Raw genomic sequence first — 27,081 nt, forward strand, 5'->3', positions numbered from 1 at the left:
AGGTTTTAGTGCAATATGTCTAAAGAAAATATAGTGCACTCAAGATCAGACACGAAATAGGATTGTACACGATGGTTTTAGCGTACGGTGTCTTAAGAAAATGTAGATCTTTCAAGATTAAACACGAAATAACATGGTATGTAACTGGCCTGTATGACTCATAAAACTGAAGAACTGAAGTGAAAGGGAAGAGTTAGTATGGTTACGCTCTTGGTGGGGTACTGTTCTTTTGGTTATTATATGATACAAAATTGATTTTACAACAGCAGTCTGCTGTTTGCTAATTTCGCATCCTGGATGATCCGAGATCTTGAGACACTTGAAGCCCCTCATGAGGAGGGGGCCCCGGGGATTTTTCCCCCACTTCCCCAAACCCCCATTCCCTTCCCCTCTCGTCGGACCTGGTCTCGGTCATAGAATCTAAAGCGTTCTCTTCCTTTGAACTTTCCGTGGTTGTTTCAAATTTAGTTTTAACAGTATCAACGTATATGAATTTCCGAAATTAAGTAACCTTCTCTTTCTTATTCGTCTTATTTTCACTATGTAACTAGTTCACAGACGACGCTGAGCTCTAACTTACCTCTGAAAACAATTGCGTCACACTAAGCGTGTTTGGTGAAACATTAGCATAATGAAAAATTACTACAAAAATAATAGATTTTGAAATTACTGGAAAAGAAACCAAATTCTATGCGAAGCACACAGTGGGTCTCGCAAAAAAATCAGTTTAACTATAACAAAAATGGTTCAAATGGCACTGAGCACTATGAGACTCAACATCTGAGGTCATCAGTGCCCTAGAACTCAGAACTACTTAAACCTAACTAACCTAAGGACATCACACACACCCATACCCGAGGCAGGATTCGGACCTGCGACCGTAGTGGTCGCGCGGTTCCAGACTGAAGCGCCTAGAACCGCTAGGCCACACCGGCCGACTTAACTATAACAAGCGCTACCAATAAGTACTGATGTACTGATGTTCTTTACCTGACGTGCTGTTTTGATGCCGTCGGGAAAATCATTCAGAATCTTTTTTTTTCCCAGATTTTTCTGTTCTGGTTGTAATGTCTCAGAATACTGGAAAATATTTCCTTATTCTGTAGTTTGCTCGGCGTCATGTGTCAATTTACATATAGCATGAAACAATCACTAGCGTAACAACAGTATTGTTGCTTTGTACACATGTGTGTAATAAATATGTATATGTTTACGTCGTGTAAATTGTCACCAGTGTAAAATCTTCTTCTGTGCTTACTGACGAAGATAGAAAAATTGTTGACTGCTTAGCGAGAAACAAATAATTAAATAATTTTGAAAATCTGATACGCCCGCAATTTGAGGATGATTCTCGATGTAATCGTTAGTTGCAGCATACAAAAGAGGTTTACATTAGCGAGAGAGGTACGACCGAGTTATTACCTAGTGCCCTATTTCATGATTGTGGTTAGTTTAACGGTCTACGAAAAGAGTACCTCTCTCGCTTTAGAGCGGTATGCAGAAGGCAGAGTGCTTCCCTGATAAGCTGACCTAGAGAGAACTGTTATTCATTTTATCTTCTTATTATGAAATCTGAAAGTTAAAGACTGCAAGCTATTGAAAACGGTGAAAATTATTCTAGTAATTCTTAATTCTTACGTACCGCGCAAGCGACCTTTATGACACAGTCCAAGTCAGCTAGGAATTAATCCGTTTTCACTTACCTCCTTTTACAGCCCCTAAGAACCGCTATACTCCTTCGCCTTCTCTACAGCAAAAGATACCATAGGACAATAATAATTTTGTACCTCGATTTCCACATTTGAATGGATATTATTAAATAATGAACGGACATACTCCCATCTACCCCAGCTCTATTCAACGCTAAAACATTAAAGCTACCAGAAATTGACAAAAGAGGCTCAAACTTAACAACAGAGCTCATAATATTCCATCTCACACCGAAATTATTTATTGCAATATATATGCAAAATAGCAGACCAAACAAACTTAATGGAGAAACCGTATTTAAAATGCATCAGCACATTATAGCATTCATGACTGTTATATATACCAGAAGAACCTAATATTCGGATGTTACACCTGTTATATTTAGAGAAAAATCCTTCAAACACAGCATCATATGAACAGTATTGACTGCTTTTTCTGGCTAACTATAACGCACTGCTCTAAAATTGATTTACAGATAAGCAACGAGAAAGGTGGAACTCTGATACAGACTTTGAATAAGCAGAAACAACATCTAACGACTTAAAGTGAACAAACTGCAAGTGAACTACATAAAAGGAAAGCGGACAAGTTTTAGTAGATTATATGTTCTGTACGTCTGAAGTCCAGAAAATCTGTGATTGAGAAACCAATGTGTATGGGTTAACAGCTTTCTAATATCTCAGCCAATGAAGTATACTACGGCAGCAGCTGTTACTTTATTCAATCGATATTCATTTGTTTTCTTTTGGGAAATCTGTATTTTATTCATTTTAACGAAACACTTTCCAAAAAAGGGCTTTACACTAAAATCAGAACGAATACGACATGTATAAACGACGCAACCTGGCATATTTGATCATAAAGCTTTCACAACCTGAAATAATCAAAACACCTGAATGTAATGTTTCGGGGCTTAGTTTTGGTGGCGGATGTCGGCTTTAAGTTTTTGACGCCATGACAACTCCATGGCACAATATCTCTGGCAAACAATATCTCTGTCTGCCGACATATATTAGATTTTGATTGAGCATTTAGAGCATAGAGTAAATATCTCTGGAGTGAGCATTGCGTTCTGCGCATGTTGTCATTAGACCAGGATTGTCACGTGTTTCCGGGACTTCACCGTGCGTGTGTGCTTTCCGCAGCGTTTGAAGTTTATATCAAGAGTTTTTTCTGTGTTTCACCGTTTGTTGATAGTGTAATAGCGACGATGAATTACTGTTGTTGCTACGGATGCAAAGAAAAATATGTGAAAGGAGGGATAGTAACTTTTCATGGGTACATACCACGTAGCGGGTCTAGTGCAGCAGGGGATACAACCCGTCGGCTTTGAACAATGACGTCATTCCTTAGTCATAGATCCTAATGTCTTCACTTCGAGGCATAGATAATAAAGCAGTTCTGTGTTCTAATAAGCACTATCATTAAAATAATTGAATGTTAATCTAAAAGCGATCGCTTGATATTCGGTGCATCATTAAATGTGTGATTTAATTAACTTGTTTGTTTTTTATTCGTCCGGTACTTAATATTTTTCGTAATGATATTGAGGTAATGTGGATTGTGTTTTTTGGCTTTTTTTAAAAAAAAATCTCACGAGATAGAATAAACTGATCCTACTTTATTCAGCAATCAATAAAAAAACTAAACTAAAACATAACAGCTTTTGCTGTTATCTTTCCATTTCGTTTTTTTACTGATTGCTTAATAAAGTAGGATCAGTTTATTCTATCTCGTGAGATTTTTTTTTAAAGCCAAAAAACACTTATCAGCTACTGAAGGCAGCTACAACACTACGAAGAATCGCTTCTCGGCTTCTGACAAGATATTGCTTAATAAAGTAGGATCAGTTTATTCTATCTCGTGAGATTTTTTTTAAGGCAAAAAACAGTTATTAGGTACTGAAGGGAGCTGCTTAATAAAGTAGGATCACTTTATTCTATCTCGTGAGATTTTTTTTTAAAAAAAGTCAAAAAACACTTATTACGTACTGAAGGGAGCTAGAACATTAAGAACAATCGCTTCTCGGCTTTTGACAAGATATTGCTTAATAAAGTAGGATCAGTTTATTCTATCTCGTGAGATTTTTTTTTTTAAGTCAAAAAACTCTTATGCTTTTGACAAGATCAATGTTTATCTCTCTCGCATTCCTTTGTTTCTCAACATTCTCCTCAGCTCTTTCATCTCTGTAATACATGCTCTCTGGCGACTTGTGACGTCATTGTTCAAAGCCGACGGGTTGTATCCCCTGCTGCACTAGTCCCCACGTAGCTCTAATTATAGTTATCATATTAGTAAGAGACACTGTATATGTTTAAAAATTTCGAGAGGCATTATAATTAAGGCTTGATTCTGTAGACCTATTTTTCTACGATTTTATGACTATATAATAGATATTACGGCTCGTACAAAAGCTTACAAACAATCGCTTCCTCTCTTAAATTTGCTAGTGAAACAGGAAAGGGAATTGTTAGTTGTTTCAGCAAACACTATCCTCCATGCATTTATCAGTGACTTGTCGATTATGTATATAGATTACTCAGACTACTATTAGTTTAATAAACTGGGAGCAAGTACGTAAAATGCTTTAAATAAATACTTCAAAGTGTCACCAGTAAGAAAAATTGTGCTTTAGGTCGCAAAAACGAGAAAACAGCAGAAAAAAGGACGAATTAGCAGGGATATAATCGCTAATGTGTGGCAAATTCGGTGTTTTTCGGACACTTGCAAAAGTACTAGCGTACTGTCAAGTCGTTTTGCAAGACTATCACTGCAAAAATGTACGTCAGGCTCTGTAATACTATAAAGTGCCCTATCATACCGAAAACTACCAAAAATCGAGTGCATCTGAACTGTGATACCTATCGCAAAGATGCAGATTGCAATATCACTTGTCCTTAAAAGTTACGTAGCTGGTTTATTTCCGGTATCAAATGGATACTGTTAAAATGTCAGCGCAACATATATAAATAATCCACGACACGTACGAAAAGAATCCGTCTGTACTAGGGATGTAGTGACATTCCAAATACGTATACAGGGCGCTATACGGACAAACAGACGACGTCCCGAGAACACGTGACCAGGCCGGCAATGTATGTTGACAACACAAAATCTGTTCTGCGCATGTGAATGCTCACTCCAGAGATATTTACTCTATGATTTAGAGCGGCGATTTATATACTACCCGGATATTGAACTTCAGCTGCCTGATCGTGCCAGCCCTAGATGTTCATATTTCGCTTCTTGTGAAACTGCAACATGACTGCTAGGAAATCTCACTAGAATACGAAAAGAAAATACATTCCGTTTCCGCTCTCATATCAGCCTATTACATCACACGTTGACATATAATTCAAAACAAAAAATCAGTCTGCAATTCTTTGTCACGCATAGATCGATGGAAATTTATTTGCCAAACTAGAATATGGCGGACGATGCAAAGCACATGAATCTGCAGACATGCTGCAGTTCTATACACAGAAACCAAACTTCCACATCCAGGTTCTATAGAAAGTGCTGTGGATTTGGTATAGGCTTTTTGTAGACACCATAGTAATTTGCACTTGATACCTGGAATGTAGTGGGCTCTTACCTTTATTCTTGAAACAACAAGTCAGAGTATAGTAACGGAACTGAGGAACTGTCAACGACAACGTTTATTAATGGCCAAAAGAAACTTCATAATGTGTCCTCAAACAGTAGCTATAATGGAATACATGGAGTCTGTTTACCTTATCCATAAACTTTTGTTCTTATGTAACTAATAACGTCATAAACAACTGTATTTTCTCCTTCAGTGAAGCTGAGTTTTTCACTTAAAACGTTATTTAATGGAAAATGCTTCGTTAACTGACAATCTTTTTTATATACATTAAGGGCATCAGCTTGTTTAAGAACTCCGAATGAAAAAATTAACCCAGGTCGTGATGGAACATTCACAATTTGCCACTAAAACAAAGCATAATAATAACATGAAGATCAAGAAGAAACAGAAGAACAATATGTACTACTATAGCATAAGTGAGTGCGGAGAAAATAGGTTAACTTACGTTTTTAGCGGACGACGATGCCGTCAAACTCTTCTTTCCCAGAAACCTCGACGTGCCGTGCTGTGACGTTACGGTCCGTTGACGGCCTGTGTGAATGTCGCCATTTGAAATGCATTGTGAAACATTTCGACGTGACGTGACATGACGGCCAATGTGGCCTTAAACAAACAACGTCGTCCTGAGATCAGGTGACAATTTCAGCTTAATGTTGACAACATGAGCCAAACGTAGTGATAACTTCAGACATATTTCTACTCCATGTCTACCTAAGATGTAATTTAATTGTGAACCTAAAGCATCATTGGAATGATCTGTCATTTTACAACTGTCAAAAATAACACGAAATTTCTATAGAAAGTGAATATGTGATTTCTGTTAACAGCATAGTACGTAAAAAAAGTTACGTTCCAAGATTATTTATGGACGTGACAACATTTAAAAATCCCATAGTACTACTAAGAAGATGTAGAATAAAATAATTTATAAATGTAATGTCAACAAAAACTCGTAATAATGGCACATATTGTGAAACAAACTTGTCGTGAACTTACATAATCAAGAAAAAACAAGCAATTTGCAAATAATTATTGTAAAAGTATAAAGGTGTTGCCATGTTATGACGTTATGCAAACCTCAGGCTCACCAGAGAAGAACTTGTTACTTGTTCTTCTTTACCGGATAAACATCGTTGATAATTTCAGTGGTACACCTAATAACAAATAATCTTCCCGACTTGAGACAATAAGCATCAATATCTGGGCATTCCTGTACTATGATGCACCACTCGCGCCTATTTCCCTTGTCTCATAAATCGTATTCACAACCCTTTGCAGGTAGATGAATTGTAGCTAACGTAAACTGTATATTTCCTTCTTCTCAATTTTTAACGTTTATGTTACGATAGCAGAGGTTATTTTCAGAGATTCCGCTGTAACCACACGGAATGTATTGAGTTAGAAAAAATTCTCCGTACTGGATTTTGAATAGAGTAAGGAGGCAATTACTGAAAATAATAATTATTGTCGTATTTCTAAAATTTATAACTAGAAAAACAGCTTCTAGTCATTTTCACGAATACAGGATACCTGTGCAGCATGCTATGTGGCTAATTCCTGTTACACTAAGAAATGACGTCAAGAACAGACAGATGGTGTGAATAAAAGTGATAGAGTTTTAAATAAATTTGTTCTTTTCACGAGAGTGATCAAAATGTTGAACAACCCCATTGTGCCACATCATTTTTGCAGGGCTGTGTATAGAGAGGCGGACGTGTACCTGCTGGACGACCCCTTGTCTGCTGTGGACACCCACGTCGGCAAACATCTTTTCGCCGAATGCATTAACTCCTATCTGAGTGGAAAGACAAGAATTCTGGTCACACATCAACTCCAGTACCTCCAGGGTGCCGACAGTATTATGATACTAAACAAGGTGCGTTGATCTCTTTTGATACTCGAATGGCTGCAGCTCATTAAGTATATCGCGTTACAAATGAACCTTTGCGGAGCAGGGGAACGTAGAGTGCCAGGGAACTTTCGAGGAGATTCTTCGGAGCGGTGTCAGCTTTTCCAAACTGGTGTCTAGTGCCGAAGAAGAGACCGAGACTGAAGATTTCGGCATCAAGCGATCAATAAGCAGGAGAAAATCAATGCAGGTGAGACTTAATAAGCTTCTACCAAAAAGTCTGGAACCCGGCTTACCGTTACATATCTTACTGTAAGTAATATTTACCTCTTTTCACAGGACGAACAGAGTAAATTAAGACGATCAATACGCATCGGATCTCAAAGGGCCAACGTGAATGTCCTGCAGAGGCAGATATCAACGCTTTCGGAAGTGGTGAGTAGCACCAACATCGTGTCGCACAGAAACGGCACAATCCAATATACGGCTTATTGTCTAGAGAGGATGATCTATGTCAGTGTCGTTAAGTGAATAGTGTTTGAAGCCTTTCTCTTTCAAGGGTTGCAATGTGTGTTTAACAAGGCGAATTTAGTGTGCTATTACGTTAAGGGACATAACTTTTTCGAAATTACTGCAGCATTAGGTAGATTTCCACAGCTTAGTATTCGTGTTGAAACAGTGTAACTTCATTTTTAATATGTCGCTCTGTTTGACAGGAATGAGTGGGTAATCGACAACGAGATTTTTTAAAAGAAATTTCCCACATATTTAGTGAAGTGATTTGGGGAAACTACAGAAAACCAAAATCAGGGCTGTCAGATAGCTATCTGCGCCGTACTTCCAAATGCTAACCACCAGCCCAATTTTCACACTTCGCTCGCTTTGACCTGCTTCTCATGTGTGACATTTATCCCGCGTTATAAATATTCTGAACTGAAAACGAGATTTTCAGGATGTTAAAAAATCTGTCCATTAATTTTCCCGTAACGAGTCCAAAGCACAAAATATTGCAAGTGCTGTTGGCCCCGTCAGGTTGCAAAGGTTGCAGCAATGGTATATTGTTCAGCATTGTCGTAAACTCATAGTATGTAAAAGTTTAATTAGGTCAAATATTTAATACAGGTTATTTAAATATATATGTAAGTTTGATACATGGACAGGAAAAGAAAGCAAGGAGCATTCGTAGGTGATAATAGACATGCAGCTATACCCACAAACATGCAGCATCACCGGCCGTAGAGTGTGTGGTAAGGAGAGGAACGTGTTAGTTGCCATCTTCTCTGTCTACATACTGATTTTACATTCCCAGGATAACTTAGCGTACGTCAATAGCCAAGAGTGATAAATCGAAGTCACCCAGAACAGGTGCTTCACCAACTTTCCAGCCAGCCTTGTCCTCGCTAATGTCGCAATTCGAGCATGAAATTATTATGGGAGACACAGATACATGCCAGTAATTAAAATCTCGCTCTGCAGAGAATTTAAGGACACTATTCCACTCTAATTATTTCACTTCAATGCCTCTGCACTGGCACACGCCACACAGCCAGATCCTTATAGATAGAAACGCAATGAAGAGGACAGTTAAAGTAATCCTCGCCAGTCAGACTTCTACCATAAGCTGTTCTACTCATGATGTGATGCTCTTAATGTACTCAGTGCGGAGCACAACAGAAAAATCTGTCCAAATAACCTTCAAAAACGTACAATGGTTAACCGTGGTGCCCTACAAAATAACTGTTAAGATAGGCCATGCTTGGATATCAGCAATGAGCTGACGTTCTACATCTACATACTGCATCTACATACATGCTCCGCAAACCACCGAATGGTGCATGGCGGAGGGTACCTTATACCACTGCTGGGCATTTCCTTTCCTCTTCCACTCGCAAACGGAGCGAGGGAAAAACGACTCTGCAGCCAGCCTTAAATGCCGGTTCTCTAAATTTCCCCAATAGTGCCTTGCGAAAAGAGTGTCGTCTTCCCTCCAGGGATTACCATTTGAGTTCACGAAGCATCTGTGTAATACTCACGTGTTGATCGAATCTACCGGTAAAAAATCGAGCAACCCGCCTCTGAATTGTTTAGACGTCTTCCTTTAATCAGACCGGGTAAGGATCCCAAACACTCGAGCAGTACTCAAGAATAGATCGCATTAGAGCCTAATATGCGGCCTCCTTCACAGATGAACAACACTTTCCTAAAATTATCCCAATAAACTGAAGTCGACGATTCGCCTTCCCTCCTACCGTCCCTACGTGCTAATTCTCTTTCGTATCACTTCGCAACGCTACGCCTGTTTAATCGACGTGACTGTATCAAGGAGCACATTGCTAATGCATATTCGAACATTATGGGATTGTTTTTTTTACTCATATGCATTAGAAAAAAATTTTCTTCATTTAGAGCAAGCTACCATTTATCAGCTCAACTAGAAATTTTCTACATGTCGTCTTGCATCCTCCTAAACTCAACGACGACACCTTCCCGTACACCTGAGTGCCATAGACAACCAGCCACAGATTGCTGCCCAGTCTGTCCGTCATATCATTATGTATATAGAGAATAAGAGAGGTCCTATCACACTTCCCTGGGGCACTCCAGGCGATACCTCGACTACGTCGAGGACAACTTTTTGTGTTATATTACTTAAGAACTCTTGGAACCGATCACATATCTGGGAACCTGTTACATAAGGTAGTACCTGTCGTAAAAGCCTGCAATGGGGCACCGTGTCACAAACTTTCGGATGGTCTAGAAATACTGTACGAAATCTGCCTGTTGTCCTTCATCAGTGGTTCTCAGGATATCGTGCGAGAAAAGGACAAGCTGAGTTTCACATCAGCTGTGCTTTCTAAGTCCGCGCTGGTTTATGGACAGAAACTTTTCCGTCTTAGCGAAACTTAACGGTATTCGAACTGAGAGTATTTTCGAGAATGCTGCAGCAAACTGATACTAAAAATTTTGGCTTGTAATTTTGTGCCTCTTTTCTTTTATCTTCCTTATTGTCAGGAGACACCTGTACTTCTTTCCAGTTACTCAAGCCTTTGCGCTGTGGAGACATTATTCTGTAAAGTAAGAAGAATTTAGTCGCAAACGTATTGCAGTATATAACAAACATGCCTCTAAACGATCTGGCAAGGTAAAGAGAATTCTGGTCCATTCATAACTGCAGAACTACACCAGACAGCGAATAAACGAGATTCTGCTCATAAAATATTCAAGTAAAATCCGACTCTTGAATTACATGAAGTATGTAAGAAGTTGCAGAATAAAGCGAATCAGAACGCATGTAACGACATCAGGCATACTCGCTCCGCTGTATGTAGCGTGTCGAATCCTGTAGGCCACGAGAAAAAAGAAAAAAAAAACTGATCTGCTTCGACAGAGGAAGGCAAAATCTGACGCTGTTTGCTGCAGGCGAATTAAACGTTTTCCACTCAACGGCAGCCAGTTCTCAAGCTGCGATAAATATGAAACACGACACAGCACCATCTCGACAAACGCCTTTTTCTTAAAACATGTTTCTACATGCACACTACGGAAAGAAACCGTAACATTCTCTTCTGAGACTGTAGGTAGTCTCACTCTTGCTTGTGATACATATCGTACTGAGTGGAAGTAAAGATTAATTTAGCCAATACCCAAGAATGATAAATCGAAGTTATCAGACGACTATAAGCTGACCAGCATATTATCCGCAGTATCTTAAGCTACGGATACATTGTTCATTATCAGTTGACGGATTACCTTAAAACTTATATCATCAATGTTCAATATCAATCAGTGTTCCGAAATCACCATGCCATAGAAACTACTTTAATCAAAGTGATTGACGACTTCAAGCAAGTTATGGACATTTTAACACTGATTCTAGTAAGATTTTAATGCTGTTGATTTCGATATATTACTTATTAAAATGGAACAGTTGAATTTCTTGAACAGTGCAGTACTGTGGTTCGACAACTGACTCAAAAACAGACGTCAAGGATTCATCTGTGCCTAGGAAAAGTGTATTTTACGGAATCCCTCGCGGTTCCGCACTTTGTTCATTGTTTTTACCGCCGTATATCCACAATGTTTCATCTATACTTCGCTCTTATAACTCTCACTTGCGTGCAGGCGATACCTAGTAGTCCCAGCCCTATGAAAATTTCTCGTACATGCCAGTATCACGACGTGCACAAAACCTTAGTCCTAAACTAAACCTCAAGGAATCACAAGTCATCCATACACCACGCCGAAAACTGATCAACGGGCATTTTCGTGAAACAGTTCATCCAATACTGTTATGTTTGGGTCTACATCTTCATCAACATAATACTCCTCAAACCACTGTACGGTGCAAGATGGCGGGTACCTTATACCACCACTATTACAGTAACTATTTCCTGTTCCATTCGTGAACATAACGAGAGAAAAACTGCTGCCTATATGCCTACGTAAGAGCCCTAATTTTTCTAATCTTCCTGGTCATTATGCAAAATGTACGTTGGCGCCGGTAAAGTTATTCTGCAAGCAGCTTCAAATGCTGTTTCTCTAAACTAGTGTTTCGCGAAAAGAACGTCGTCTCCCCTCCCATTTGAGTTCGCGAAACATCAGCCTTCTGCTGGTTTGGTCTGGCTACGAATTCCTGCCTTGTGCCAATCTATTTACTTCAAAGTAGCATTTGCACCTTCCTCAACTATTTGTTTGCTACATTTTAATTTCTGACTTCCCCTACAGCTTTTACCCTTTACAGCTCTCTCTAGTATCATGGAAGCTCTACCCTGTTGTTTTAACACAAGTCCTATCATTCAGTTCCTTCTTCTTGTCAGTGTTTTCCCAAGGTTTCTTACTCGCCGAATCGGCTTGAAAAATCCTCATTCTTTATCTTATCAGTCTATCTAATTCTCAACATCCTTCTGTAGCACCACATCTCAAACATTTTGATTCCTTTCTTTACCGGTTTTTCAACAGCCATGATACACTACCACACAACTGTTTGATCCAAATGTACATTTTCAGAAATTTCTTCCTTAAATTAAGCCCTATGTTTGATACTAGCAGACCTATTTGGTCAGGAATGCCCTCTTCGCTTGCGCTATTCTCACATTTATGTCCCACTTACCTTGTTCGTCTCGTGTTATTTTGCTTTCAAGCTAACGGAATTCTTTAACCTCGTCTACTTTGTTGTCACCATTTTTGATGTGAAATTTATCGCCAATCTTGTCCTTCCTTTTTCGGTTTACTTTTCGTGTTCCGTAATCATTAGATTGTTGTATCCATTCAATGGATCGTGTAATACTTCTTCACTTTCACTAAGGATAGCAATGTCATCAGCGAATCGCGTCGTTGACATTCTTTCACAATGAATTATAATTCCACTCTTGAACCTTTCCTTTATATCCGTAGCTGCTTCTTCGATATACAGATTGAGCAGTAGTAGCGAAAGACTGCATTTCTGTCTTAACCCCTTTTTAATCCAAACTCTTCGTTGTTGGTCTTCCGTTCTTATCGGTTCCTCTTGATCTTGTACATGTTGTATATTACCCGTATTTCCATATAGCTTACTCCTTTTATACGCTGAATTTCGAATATTTTATACTGGTCTAATGTCATTTCTAAGTCGACAGGATGTTTTGATTTTTCTTGAGTCTTGCTTCCATTATGAAGTGCAACATGAAACCTGCCTTTCTGGTGCTTGTAACTTTCCGAAAGCCAAACTGATCTTCATTCAACGGTTCCTCCGTTTTCTCTTCCAGTCTTCTGTATATCCTTCTTATCCGTAACATAGATGCATGAGCTCTTAACATGTTTGAGCAATAGTTCACGCAGTTGTATGCCTATGCTCTCTTCGTGATTGTGTGGATGATATTTTATCGAAAGTCTGTTAGGAAGTCTCCACCTTCTTAAACTCCACAGCCCAACTTGAATAGTAGTAAGCTTACCAATTCTCCCAATGATTCTAAAAATTCGCAGGAAAGCCTTGTTCTGCCTACATTAAGTCCGGAAATTTAGAGAAGTATTTCCCCTTCGAACCAGTCCATTCATTAATCCTTCCAAACCTGTCGTTGCCGGCCGGAGTGGCCGTGCGGTCCTAGGCGCTACAGTCTGGAGCCGAGCGACCGCTACGGTCGCAGGTTCGAGTCCTGCCTCGGGCATGGATGTGTGTGATTTCCATAGGTTAGTTAGGTTTAATTAGTTCTAAGTTCTAGGCGACTGATGACCTCAGAAGTTAAGTCGCATAGTGCTCAGAGCCATTTTTGAACCTGTCGTTCATTACGGTGTAAATAGTGGAAATACCGGACGACTCGCGCAAGCTATGAACTCTTGTGTAAGATGTGTGCTCAAGATTCGACTGTTTGCTCGCATCAGTTCTTCGTATACTCAGTTGCGTTGTATGCGACAGGGTAAGCGGCGTGAGTTTCACACCCTTTGTTTACCTCATCAGTTTTTTGATCATTGGCGTCCTCAGTACTTCTCCTGTTGTGTAAAATCTCTATCATCATTCCATAACTGCGGTACCAGAACGGATACGTCCGGCATCTTGACTGTTCCTTTGCTTAATACTAAATCTTCCTCCACATCCTTCTCCATTTCAATCGTGCGATTGTGGAAGAAATTACCATGTAACCTGCATCATATCCAAAACTACTCTGCATTCAAGAAGCTTTCATTGTCGTCGTAGCTTCCTTCTCAACACTTACCGGCTGTTATCTTCCTGTCCTCTAGGAGGTCAATATTTCTGTCGCACTGTAACTGTCAGGACTTTTCTGATACATTACTGTTTCCGGTTTCTTCCTTTCATCTGCCGCGCGGGATTAGCGGAGCGGTCTAAGGCGCTACAGTCATGGACTGAGCGGCTGGTCCCGGCGGAGGTTTGAGTCCTCCCTCGGACATGGGTGTGTGTGTTTGTCCTTAGGATAATTTAGGTTGTGTGTAAGCTTAGGGACTGATGACCTTAGCAGTTAAGTCCCAAAGATTTCACACACATTTGAACATTTCCTTTCATCTGATGACATCCTATTATTTCCTGATTTTCCTCTGACCAGTCAACTTCTTCTTCACGTATTCATTACTATACATACCTCCATTATTAATGTTATTAATACCATTATTGTTATTGTTATTATCATTACAACATATTGCCCACGTGCTGTACAAATTTTAATGCTGACACGATAACAATGTCTGGTTAGATGAAAGAGGGCGCCCTAATCTTTTCAGATGAAGCAAATGTAAAAATAAATAAGTAGATTAATGGAAGATCTAGGGACAATAAATCAGCCTTACAATGTGTCAAAGCTAACACCTGGCAGCTTTCAGTGAGGTTCAATGGAATATAACTCATTACTTAAGGATTACAGACGAAACATATATTCCAAATATCTACCGATCCGCACTTATGGCACAGAACGGTTAATGTCTCGTGTGTAACGTGGAGCGTAACGCTAAAACGAAATGGTTTATTGCTTTCAGTCGTACTGAAGGAAGTATCGCATTTCACGAATATGTCTGTACGTTGATTTAATAAAACAAGGACTCAGTGCTAGTTTAGATTTCTCGTTGCTTCTTTCACACAAAATTGCTGCTCTCTGTGTTACAGCTAAATAATGCTCTGCCTATGGCACTTACCCTGGCCACTGAGTATCAAGGTAATAATTCTTTTTCACTGGAGGTATGAATTAAACAACGCATTCAGTCACAACTTTTTCGTGTTTTATTAACTACAAATGCAACAGTTGCATTCTCAACCAGTAATAAGTTAGGAAACCTACTCATCCATTACGTAAAATCAAATACACAAACATACAACAACAGCGGAGTGTACAAAGTATCATGCCCCAGTTGTCCTGCATACTATGTAGGGAAAACAGGCAGAAACTTCAAGACCCGTTTTCAAGAACATGTAAATGCTTTCAAGCTCAAGAATTTCGGAAAATCAGTCATTGCACAACATATGTTGGAAATGAAACATGTCATCAACAGTCTAGAAAACAATTTGCTAAGACTACACAACGAAGCCAATGGTAAAACCCTAAGTCTGTTAGAACAACTGGAATTATACCTCCACAAAATAAAAAAAACCAGAATTATGTTAAATGAACGAACAGATTTCGCAAGCCATAGTTAGTTCAGTAATTTTGAAGACCTATTCTAAAGTTATTTCTTACATATGTCAATTTTTTAATAGTTATATCTTTAGCACTACGAATAAATTCATCTTTGACAACACCATTTACAAAAACATCTGTGAAGTGTTTATAAACATGTGTGTGCAAATGTACATTTCGAATGAAGTGACATGTACTAAAGCGACGGAAAAAAGAATGCTTGCCGGTACTAAAACGTTAAAAATGCTTTCCTTGGAAGGTGTAGTAAGTTTATACTGATCATTTCCCACTATTTTGCACATATTTTCCGCGTTCGACTTACGAAATTCATAACCCAACATTAAACTTTTTCGTGACAGGAATATGCATTTCACCTCATTCAGGAGAAGAAATAAAACCTGCATTAAAACAAATTACACCTGACGATGGACCCACAGGGTCAGAAATGCATCGTGTAGTTAATAAAACACGAAAAAGTTGTGACTGAAGGCGTTGTTTAATTCATACACCCAGTGTTTTGAATACAGTCACGTTTTAAGCTGCAAAATATGGATAAAATAAAAAAAATATAATTCTTTTTATTTTTGCAGAGCCTGATTATGGATGAAACTGGGAAAATCCACAAAGATCCAGCGGAACAAGACAATAGTGAAAAAATGATGGACGAAAAGTTTCGATGGCAAACGGTGTCCCAGTATTTCCGTTCTGCTGGTGGGCTATGCCTGTTGTTTTCTGTCGCTTCCATGATAGTCATCGCACAAATTATAACCAGCGGTTCTGACTATGTGGTGACGTATTGGTAAGTAAGCGTAAATAATTACATCACATAAATAATTATAAGGTCTTTGACAAATTTTCCTATTTTTTTCACACGCCATATGAACCGGTTTCATTGCGTTCACCCAGAAGTCAGTTTCTGTGAATAGAAAGCGCTGTCCAAATATACCTGTTGTTTAACGTTCTACGATGGAACAGCTCCAAAGAAAATGTTTTACAATGAGCAGAAGATGCATATTATATTTTTACTCAAACTTCTGTTAATGCCAGAACACTGCACAATGTGTATCTTTACATTACAAAAGAAAAAAAAACACTGAATTTTTCACTACAACGTACAGTAAGGATAACAGAATTAAATTCATTCATAAAATAATTCGACGATTTCATGGAATAAAATTTCTGTCATCAAGTGTCAAAGAGAAATTAAATTTCGTGCACTTACTAACTAATAATTACTCACTTCATCATTTTGTATGCAAACTTGGCGCCCCCGTTTTGTTTAGATTAGGCTTAAATGTTTCGTCGGCGACAAGGTCATTAAAGATGAAGCACAACATGTAGGGCAAGGATGGGGAAGGAAGTAAGCCTTGTCCTTTCGCTGGAACAATCATAGCTTTCTTATTAACCGGTTTCTGGAAATTTAAATTCGGATGTCCAGATTTTTTTATCTGGTAAGAGATAGAAGAGATGGAAGCTACATTACACAAAACAAATGTTTACTCATATTACTTTTTATTGCATATAGTGACTGAAATCGATGCTTGTAATCCTGTGGATTTCGTTCGACGCCACAGGAATGAGAAGTGTTATTCGTACGTCACATCTCAAACAATGTTCTGCAAATAGTCCTGAAATAACTTCATAATTTGAGTATGGTTATAGTGAACAAAAGAACTGCCTTTAGGCAGAAGCTCAATGAGCGAAAAATGTGACTTTTTCTGTTACTACGCTGCTTGCAATTAAGAGAAGGGAAGAAAATACCAGTCAAAATATTATGATGAAATAACGTATTTATTGAAACCTATTTATGATACGTGCAGTTCCCGTTGCAAGTCGTTGTCCCATTTCCTTTCCGCTACAAGTACGCTCGAGCCATGAACTTCTTGCACTAGAGTTGCGAGTTACGTTCTGCCCTATGCCCAAGCAGCTGCCAAGGTCACGGGAGAAGAGCGAGTTTGGCACGCGTGATGACTCCTTCGAGAATATGTGTCACGTAAATTCACGAGATTTGCGGCGATTTGTTCCAAGGAAACACATTTTCGGTGATATCTGTACGGACGCTACGGAGCGGCAATAGCTGCCTGGCTCTTGCGTCCGGAGCGAGTCTGGAACGTTTCGTCACATGGCGGACCTTTTTTTACTGGAGAGGCTGTAGGTGGTCGGGTACGGCGGTCAGGGCTCCTCGGAGGAAGCACTATAGATAACTGTTTGTTTGACAGTAGGAGGTGGAAGGGGGGGGGGGGTGAGGTAAGGTTGTGAGCGACGAGGAGCTAGAGGGGTGAGGGGGAGGAGAGAGGGCGGTGAGCGGGGAGGGGCTGGAGGATGGAGGGGGGAGTTGCCGCCAACCCACACTGTATACAAGTCAGGCGCGTAGGAGTGCGTTGTTTTTTCTGTCAGCTCAGGGGAGGTATGCGCCCCACGCTACGACTTGTCACTCGCGCTTGGTCTCTTGTGCTTAGCGTGCGCACGAACTCCTCGTGGAGAGGTAGCAAACGCTAGGCGTGCGAATTCGTGACTCGGTACACGACTATGAAGAAATTGTACATTTTATATTCCTTTACCTGAGAAACCAGCAGTTCGTGAGTCACCTACAGCTAAAATTCCTGTTCGGTCTCTACAACTAGTTGCGGATAGAAAGAAGCACGTCGAGACGTTGACCACAATGTCGAGAACACTTGTTGGTCGCGACATAAGATAATTTCGCTGAATGCATGACGTGATAAGTATACAAACTACTCAGTGTTAGATGAGTTGTAGATGATCTGTGAAATTTTAGATAGACACAGCCCGCCGTCTTTAAATACGGAGCAGTTTCTGGTCCCTCCTACCCCGCAACACGGTACACGCGCCTCAGAATAAGATAATGAGGGACCTGAAGAAAGAAGAAGATGGGCAGCAGCGACCACAAGTACGCAGTAGTCGGTACCAGAGCGAGGGGCAGCGAGGAGCCGGCGACGACTAGTAACAGCGTCCGGTTATCTGCAAGGTAAGTGGAGCAGCCGAGCGAACTTGCTAGACGGCGGCAAAGTGATGGCTGCCATGGGACCGAGCAGCTGTAGTTACCCATCCGGCACATTTTCAGCGACCATCAGACTGATTTCAGTGGGAACAAAACTTAACACTGGATATTCGTCAATTGTTATTATATCCAGTTTCAGTTTATGTCGACAATGTAACATGAGATTTTGTTGAAATCTGTTAAAAACCAAAGTTGTGAAGTGTCCACGAATTAAGATACATGTGAGAGACGTCTACACGGCGTGATATGTGTGTTATACTGGTGGAAAATCAAACATCTGGAATGACTCTTGATTGTTACTAGTACAAGATGTTCGTGTACAAGTGGACAAGGTTACTAGAGGATATCGTGAAGTAAAGCGAGAGTAGTGAAGTAGTTAAACGGACAAAAAATTAAGGAATCCATCAGAATTTGCATTTAATATTTTTTTTAGTGACTAGTTGCGAACATTTCTGTTTATTCTCAAAGCGTTACCTGCGTTTGTAATGTTTGAATTTACGTAACACATTTATTTTTCGTCAGGCCAGTATGATAGGTATTAGTCGACTATGCCATGGTTGCCTTGGTACATTGGTACAAAATTCGATAGGCATCTTTATATGTTTATACATAAAAATTTGTCAGTCAATAAGGCAACTGTAATACAGTCAAATAACATTTGTTTTAATGGTCTGATGTAAACACAAATGCAGGCTATTACGTACAGTCGAATATTGGAAATTGCAGGTAATGGTAGCAGAATGAATGAAAATGTTCGAAACTAGTCACTAATAAAAATATTGTACCCAACTCTGATAGAAACCGTAACTAATAAATTACCAATACCCTTAGTTGCTGATTCTGATACCAAAACAACGTTGCAATTACGTGAAAATGTTTTATCAAATCAATATAATGTTTATTTTTCCACATATACCCAGCAACATCTATGCACTTGTCCCATGTTCTTATGACTCTTTTTATTCTCACATCGAAGAACTTTTTCCTTGATATCGCGACCAGTGTTGTACTTTTTCTTTACCTCTCGTTGCGTCGCATTCGATGCCAGGCTCAACTTTTTTTACATTGGACGAAACAGACAAAAATCCGCAGAAACAAGGTCAGGGGGTGTGAGAAAGGTGAGATAAGGGCTCCCAACAGACTTACGTCAATATTTTCTAGCGTCATTTTTGCCGAATGAAGTTGGATATGTAATTACACGAAATCTTTCAGCAATTTCTTCAACTATAAACTGACAGTAAGTTTGAATAAGTGAATGAATGCGAGATTACATGGACGACGTCGATACTGCTACGGGATTGGTTACGTTTTTGAAACCAGTGTACTTTTTGTTCGCTAGAGAATATGTCTGACGATTGTACACGTTCTGAAAATAACAGTCGCATTACAGAACGCTGTACTTCAAAAGTACTATATTTGGGCGTACAGACAGTCGTAATTACGACGTTACACGCTATGTTTACGCAAATATTAACCGAGCAGATCACTAACACTCTTCGGAGGGTTGCCAACAAACACTAAATTTCACTTCCTTTCATTAGGCGTTGCGTTCACTATGTAAGTTTGTTTAACTACTGAAGGAACCTCACGTTAAAAGAAGTTAACAGGGACATAATAGAAGAATTAAGAATTCCTCGTCAACTTGCATCGAAATTCGGTGACAAAATGAATAATAAATAAGGAAGTTAATTTTAGCCTTGCAAAGAATTCTACGAATTCATAAAACGTATTGTGCAATATGATTTCCTATCCTATCATATTCACCTACTGAGAAAGGAAAAAAATGACTACCGGTACGCGCCTCTGTAATGACAATATGTCTCCCTATAATCCAGTCGGGTAGCGCAATGGTTTAGTCGTTAGCTTACTGGACTCGCATTAGGGAAGACTACGGTTCAAACCCGCATCCGGCCATCCTGATTTAGGTTTTCCGTGATTTTCCTAAATCGCTTAAGGCAAATGCCGGGATGGTTTCTTCAAAAGGGCACGCCCGCTTTCCTTCTCCTGTCTTCCATAATCCGAGCTCGTGCTCCGCCTCCAATGACCTCGTTGTCGACAGGACCTCTTAACACTAATGTCCTCCTCATAAGGCCACATAATATTACTGCCGTACAGTCTTTCTCAGACACCGGTTCCCTGAGTTTAACAATGTTCCCATGGAACAGTGTCGGCACCCTACCAACGATTCCCATTTAAATTCTCCGAGCATCTCCCTCACTCTATTCTCAAAAACTTGAATACACCCAGTCAAAAGTCTCTAGTTTCTATAAATTCTACCAGATTATTTATGTGACCGCCACATATTCGGAATCGACAGAGACCCAATCCAGGTTATCGGTTATTTACTGATTCTGACTTAATTGGACCTCATTCTAAAATATTTCACCGATAATTCATTTGCAATGCATTCTAAAACGTAACCTATTGCAAACAGTGCGTTATTAAAATATATTTCTTAGCTTTTTTATTTTATCTTGCCAAAGTACATGAATAAATAAATTACAATTTCAGTAAACGAGCGAAAATCTTTACGTTGCACCGAAGATTTAATGGCGGTATCCTCTTTAATGAAATCAAGCTGAAAATGTATAGCGTTATTAAATCCGCTACATATAGTAAAAGTAACAATTTTTTTTAATACAGCTATCAACCAATGTTCCTCCATGACAATGTCTGCACTCTACTAGTGATTATCATTTAAATTCTTCGAGCATCTCCCTCGCTCTATTCAAAAATATCTTAACACATCCAGTCTAAACGGCTCTAGTTTCTATAAATTCTACCAGATTACCTATGTCAGCGCTACATATTCGAAATCGACAGAAACCCGATCTAGGAACTGTTATCTGATAATCCTGACTTCATTTAACCCGTTCGGAAATAGTTCAACGATAACACAGTTTCAGTGCTTTCTAAGACGGATATGTTGCAAACAGTGGGTTATTACAATTTATTTGCTGTCTTTTTTATTTCGTCTTGCCAGGGAAAATAAAAAAGTTGCAGTAAATTAGCGTATATCTCCGTTTTGCACGTAAATTTTAATGGATGTACCTGCTTTAATAAAATGAAATCGAAAATACATAGCGTTATGAAACCGACTGCATAGAGTAAAAGTAATTTTTCTATACGACTATCAACCAATTAATTGTATTGGGTCTGAAATAATCCAGTGTAAGAAATGCATTTATGCGCCTCATAAACGAAAAGCTCATATTCTTCAAAGCAGTCTTTCATGAGCAATTGTCTTAATTGGGCATTATCTTCATGAAAATGCTTTTCAGTTCGTGTAAAAGCCGATAACTGCAACGTGTGTTAAACCTGTTTTCAAAAAGGAAATCAGAACCTTAACGTCGTTTCTTCAGGGAACGCACATCGACCTTTTTTGCAGTGTTGCTCTTCTAGTGCTAGTTTAGTCCTTTCTATTAATGATTACGTTTTGTGATATACAATGGTCGACATACAAATGTAAAGTCCACTTTCCTTCGTCATCTTCAAAAATTATTTGTCTGCACTCAAGACACGTACCCCTTCTCTTTTTTTCCTTCCACAGCCACTCATACCGCAAGTCCTGGATGTCATACAGACAGGTATGCCCGCGAAGGTTCTTACCTTAGACCGGTGGACGCATAGACACACCGTACGTATATTTCTTTACCTGATGGAAACGGGTTAGAGTAGTCCATCTGAAATGAGCATTGTCTCTCGACAGAAAATTTTTCACAGAATGTTTATTTTCAATCACTTTCGGCAGCCTACTACAAAGTCCTGACGTTATCATATAGTTGTGCATGTCAGGATGTGGCTGAGGTGGAAGTGGGGTCTAAAAAAGAACAAGTGTTAATTTTTCAACTCCGGTCGGCAAACTGCCTCCCGTTTATTGAGAAAACATTTACTGATTGACCTAGCCGGGGTACATGGTGTGAGTTTAGCGGCCCTAAGGCGCAAACAGATTGAGCCGGGGCTCGAAAAGTACACTGAGGCAACTGGCCAATGCGTCTGATCTCATCGGGGCCTGTCAGTAAAAGAGAGCGATCCCCACGCCTTGTCCGCGCAGCTCGGCGCGGCGGGCGCTCACACGTGATCTCTTGCACCTTTCTGATTGGCTGCTGTAGGAGCTCTGCCTATGCAAGCGACTCTTCCCTAAGCGTCACCCCGTCAACAGAAAGGTCGTTTGTTCGTCGAGCACGTGGACAAGCCGTGGGATAGCGGCACATACTGGAAAAATATGATGTGTCGCCAACCCAGGGCCCGTGCACGGCTTTGTGAAGATCCATTGCCATCCATAGCTCACGCATTTAAAATAAATTCCCTTTTCTTTTATTGAAAATTAAGGTCTCTCGTACTCAACCTGTCAGCACCTGTACAGTGCTAATCACACGGCTTCGTGTAAGGTGCGAGGGGAAGCTACCTTGATTTCGACCCCCTATTTGAGGGTTTATGCCACAAATAAACACGTCTGTCACACGACATTCTGATTCTTCCAACAGAACCTCATTACAAGCAGAATTGGCACTTAGTGCGTATGTGTGGCACGCGACACTTCTAATCCTGTCTGCGAATGCTTCTAAATCATTACCCGTTTTTTGCTTAAGGATGGAAAGCAAGTCGCGATAGTGACTAGTACCAGTTTGTCTGTATACCTTTCAATCAACCCTGTTGCAAGGGACTGGAAGGTAGGGGCAATTTTCAAGCTCTCGACCGACTGCACATAGTTCCGCGCTTCGCCGGTGAGTTTAATTTTCATCACGTTTAAGAGAAATTCATCTGGCCAACCGCAAAGCTTTCCAATGTCCTGGATATTCTGGACAAGTGTTTGAATATTCTAGTGTGGCTTTCCAGCGAACGCCGGAATAAACGCTACTACTGGAAAGCTCTGCACCAAAGTAGAGGTGGCTACTGCCACAGGTGATTCTGCACTAGTGAGTGGTGGAATCACCTGCTTCGGCTGTTCCTCCACTAGCTTGCTTAACAACATTAGATTGTGGAAAAGCCATTTGAAGATCATCTATCTGTTGCTTAAGCTCCACGTTAGTTAAAATTAATTGATTTATCTGGGTCTGCAGCACCGAGAGGGGATCTTTATCCTCTCCGGCTGCTCCCGTCTCCAATTGCTGCCTGCTGGTCGGCATGTTACAATAGTGTGGGCATCTACACCACCGCAGCGTCGCTAGCGACTTGCATTATTTGGTGGCGTGCAGACGACGGACAACGGTGGTGTCGAGGAGCGGCGGCAGGCGCGTCGATAACGCGCGGGAGCAGCAGGCGGCGGGCTGCGGCGTGGACAGCTGCGACGGCGGGGCGGCGCGAGGGCCGCATCCCGGACCCTGGCACAGTGGCAGCGGTCTCGTCGGTGAGCGTGACCCTCCTCAGTTCACGTCTGGTGGCGCACAGCGTCGCGCTTGTGGTGCGCTAGTGTGCTGCCACGCAGATTTGGCAACGCAGACGACCGGCTAGCACGCGCATGGCGCGCTGCAGCCTCGCCACGTTTGGTATAGTTTCCTTTACTTGCTCAGCCTCGGCCCCTTTGTCGTACTCATACTCATGAGTTTATTTTACAACTGTAAGGTGGGTCTGCATCCCACTTCTGACGCCACTTGTGCGTCAGGTTAGATATCAGGAGCGGAAAATTGTGAGCATTGCAATAATTAAAATTAATTAAGCTTGAGTGGACCCTATTTATTCATGTAGAGATGGTACATGGGTGTCTACGTAGGGCTGAGCAGCCCCAAGAGGGTTTTTTTTTAAATTCTTTATTCAACATCAATAATAATTATACAATAAGAACCCACCACCTTAGTGATTAATGGGTCGTAACAATTCTACAATGTTAGATATTCAGCAGCTATTACCATTATTATTATTATATTGGTACTATGTTTATTATTGTAAGCTACAGACAGGATACTACAGGATAATAGGCAGACTACAGGTATTAATCTATTCTACTTGCTAATATTTAATTTCTTCCTACTTGTTAATTCCTAACTGCCTGCAGCGTTACAGGAGTGTCAGCATAGATATAAACCTACTACTTTAGGCCCTGCTCATCGAGCTAATCCTGATGAGCGTTCCCCTGACACTGGGCAGGCCAAGATTGTTTGTCGCTGCAGGTTCCTAACTTAGTATCTATATCTAAAGCTACAACTACTGTACTAACCTACGTCAATTCCGGTGCTTTAGTCTATATCAGTATACCCTGGTCCCCCTAGTCCTGCACGTGGCGGATTGCAACTGAAAAGTCGACCTGTCCACGCACAGGCGGTATAGGATCAGGGTAATTGGACACGTTCGGTATATGTCGTTAGTCGTGAAAGTCCCTCAAGCATGCCGTCAGTACTTTTCGTGATACCTCATTTGCCAGTCTGTTTAGAGTTTCAAAAGTTCCTTCATGTCTTAATAGGTCATATGTGTTGTTATGTGGAAGCTGTTGTCTTAGTGTCACTGCTACATCATCGAAAAGGGGGCACTCGTAAACCACATGGTCAGGAGTGCCCTCCGAAACACCACAGTCACACTCGGGCGTAGCCTTTTTCCCAAACCGACACAAGTATGTCGGGTAGGGCCCATGACCAGTGAGAAAGTGTATTAGACCCCGCGTTGGCTCGAAGTACTTCATCCCTAGCCTTTCTTTTACATTTGGCAGGAACCCAAAGGTTCTTCTGCCAGTTTCTTCTGTTTCCCAAGACTGCTGCCATAAGTCCTCGCCCCTTCTGCGTATTTCACCCTTGTCCCTCACCAGTGCTCCCTCACCAGTGCTTGGCACGGAAAGGCTACCTCAGTGACCTGTGCAACATACTGCGGTATGCCAGCCATATACAGCCGTGGTGTTTTGACGATGTCAGGATGCGCCACGAGCTGACTCAGCGCCCTTTGACCCCGTTGCCTCAACGCCACTCTCTGGGAGCTGCAGGGTGACCCCAAGAGGGGTTGCCGTCTGTTCATCAGGAGGTTTGAGGAGAGAGGCAGAGGCTAGAGGAGCGACTACTTGGGGCCGTGGTCTGAAGCTAAGAGAGCGCGGAGCTGTTTCCAAGCCGCCCTCGCCGCTCCCGGCCGCGTCCCCACGTGATCACACGGCTAGTCTCTGATTGGAGGATTGATTCCGCCAATGCGCCTTGCTAGTAGTGTACCCTCGTCAGCACAACCAACCCGTGGGACTAGAGCTTGACCGAGGAGCATGTGGCAGGAATGTTCTGACCACGGTCTTCCAGCCAGCACCTTCCACTACAGTAGGCCCAAGCCAGCTACGGCCGTACATTATGAATGGAAAAATTATTTAATAAAATTTTATCGGCAATGATCCCTTTTGGGTGGTCTCCTCCCTGCACAACACCATTCGTTTCATTGCTCTGACCCAACTTGTAAGTATACTCGTTAATTTCTCTTATTCTGTCTGAAAATTTCGCTCCCCGTCTCTTCATCATTGTATTCAAACTCTCCCTAAAGTACCGAGCGCTAATCTGTTTCTTGTACGTCTATAAAAGCACCTCCTTCAACTGCTTAAACTGTCCAGCCTTCCTTAAAGCCTAAGAACACGTTACATATGTCTTCGCTTCACCCTTTATTATAATCTTGGCTGCATGTAACAACTGTTCATCAGACCAACCATTCATCACAGCTGAAGTTTCCAAGTCTTCCACAAACGAATACCTTGCCAGAAAATGGAATACTCAAACTCGTAGCAGCTGGATCAATGTCCTGCTGCGGCACTCTAGGCAACAACAACTGATCAGATGCGGTTTCCCACTACCTCCTAGATGTTAATTCACTTCTCAACTGTGTATTGTCCACAGTCAATTGTGCTACCTTTTCCAACAAAATCCGTACCACTTCTGGTTCCGGCACACCTTGCATCCCTGACTCTGCCATTGTGTTGCTTTCGTTCCCAGTTAGTCCCATTTCAACCACATTTTACGAGTGTAATGAAGGCAGTGGGCTCAAACGCCATAAAGTACAGATGACGCTCCCTACTCTGATACCAAATGTAGCTGTCACTCCCAAATGTACATGTTGGCGTGCAGTGGAGGAATGTTGGGTATGCACCATATTAAAACTCGGCTGTGATCTTCAAGTGTTTTATTATTCCCAGCTTCAGTGCCATCTTCCTCTCTGTCTGTGTCACAGGGTCCCACGATGCCAAGGATGGCACTTCACTGTCTGCAAAACAGCTTGGCATGGAAAGGCTACCTCAGTGACCTGTGCAACATACTGCGGTATGCCAGCCATATACAGCCGTGGTGTTTTGACGATGTCAGGATGCGCTCTGGGAGCTCTCTGGGAGCTGCAGGGTGGCCTACTGTGTTCTTCTTCACCATTGCGGTTCAGATCGTGGGCAACAACAAGCACCTGCGATCCGACAGCCAAATCTGTGGCCCTTGCTTCGGGATGCCTCTGGCATGTGTTGGGAGCCAACAACACTGCCCGTGGTAACGAGCCATTGAGGGGCCCGCTGCTGGCTGGCTACAGACCACACGTTGGCCTCAGAGGGTCGAATGTGTGACCTGCTGTGGACTGGAACACTGGCGCCCCATCTGCTGCTGCGTGTAGCCGGTGATGTGACACGCCCCGCCATCCAGGAGAGCTGCCACACTTGAATCCCCCTCGTTAGAAGACCGGCACCTATTTATGTGTGCTGATCCGAGTCATGTACTCATAACACCTAGGCTGGGCCGGTGGGCCCCTTCTTTCTGTAACTTGCGCCATGCAAACCACTGCGTTTACTCTTTTCAGAGGTTCTATGGCCCTGTGGCCTCCATACTACTTTGCAACTGCTGGTAAGCATAACTTACTGTCAACAGGCCCA

General features: G+C 41.2%; 1 protein-coding gene across 1 annotated transcript in view; it reads left to right on the forward strand.

The window, feature by feature from the left end:
• Positions 1-27,081, forward strand: part of LOC126236185 (ATP-binding cassette sub-family C member 4-like) — a 296,035-nt gene that overhangs the window by 105,258 nt on the left and 163,696 nt on the right. The window contains exons 11-14 of the mRNA XM_049945285.1: positions 7,010-7,193; positions 7,273-7,416; positions 7,506-7,601; positions 15,853-16,061. Coding sequence (XP_049801242.1) covers positions 7,010-7,193; positions 7,273-7,416; positions 7,506-7,601; positions 15,853-16,061 — 633 coding nt within the window. The remainder of the gene's footprint in view (positions 1-7,009; positions 7,194-7,272; positions 7,417-7,505; positions 7,602-15,852; positions 16,062-27,081) is intronic.

This window comes from Schistocerca nitens, chromosome 2, assembly GCF_023898315.1.
Source record: "Schistocerca nitens isolate TAMUIC-IGC-003100 chromosome 2, iqSchNite1.1, whole genome shotgun sequence".
Lineage (NCBI taxonomy): Eukaryota > Metazoa > Arthropoda > Insecta > Orthoptera > Acrididae > Schistocerca > Schistocerca nitens.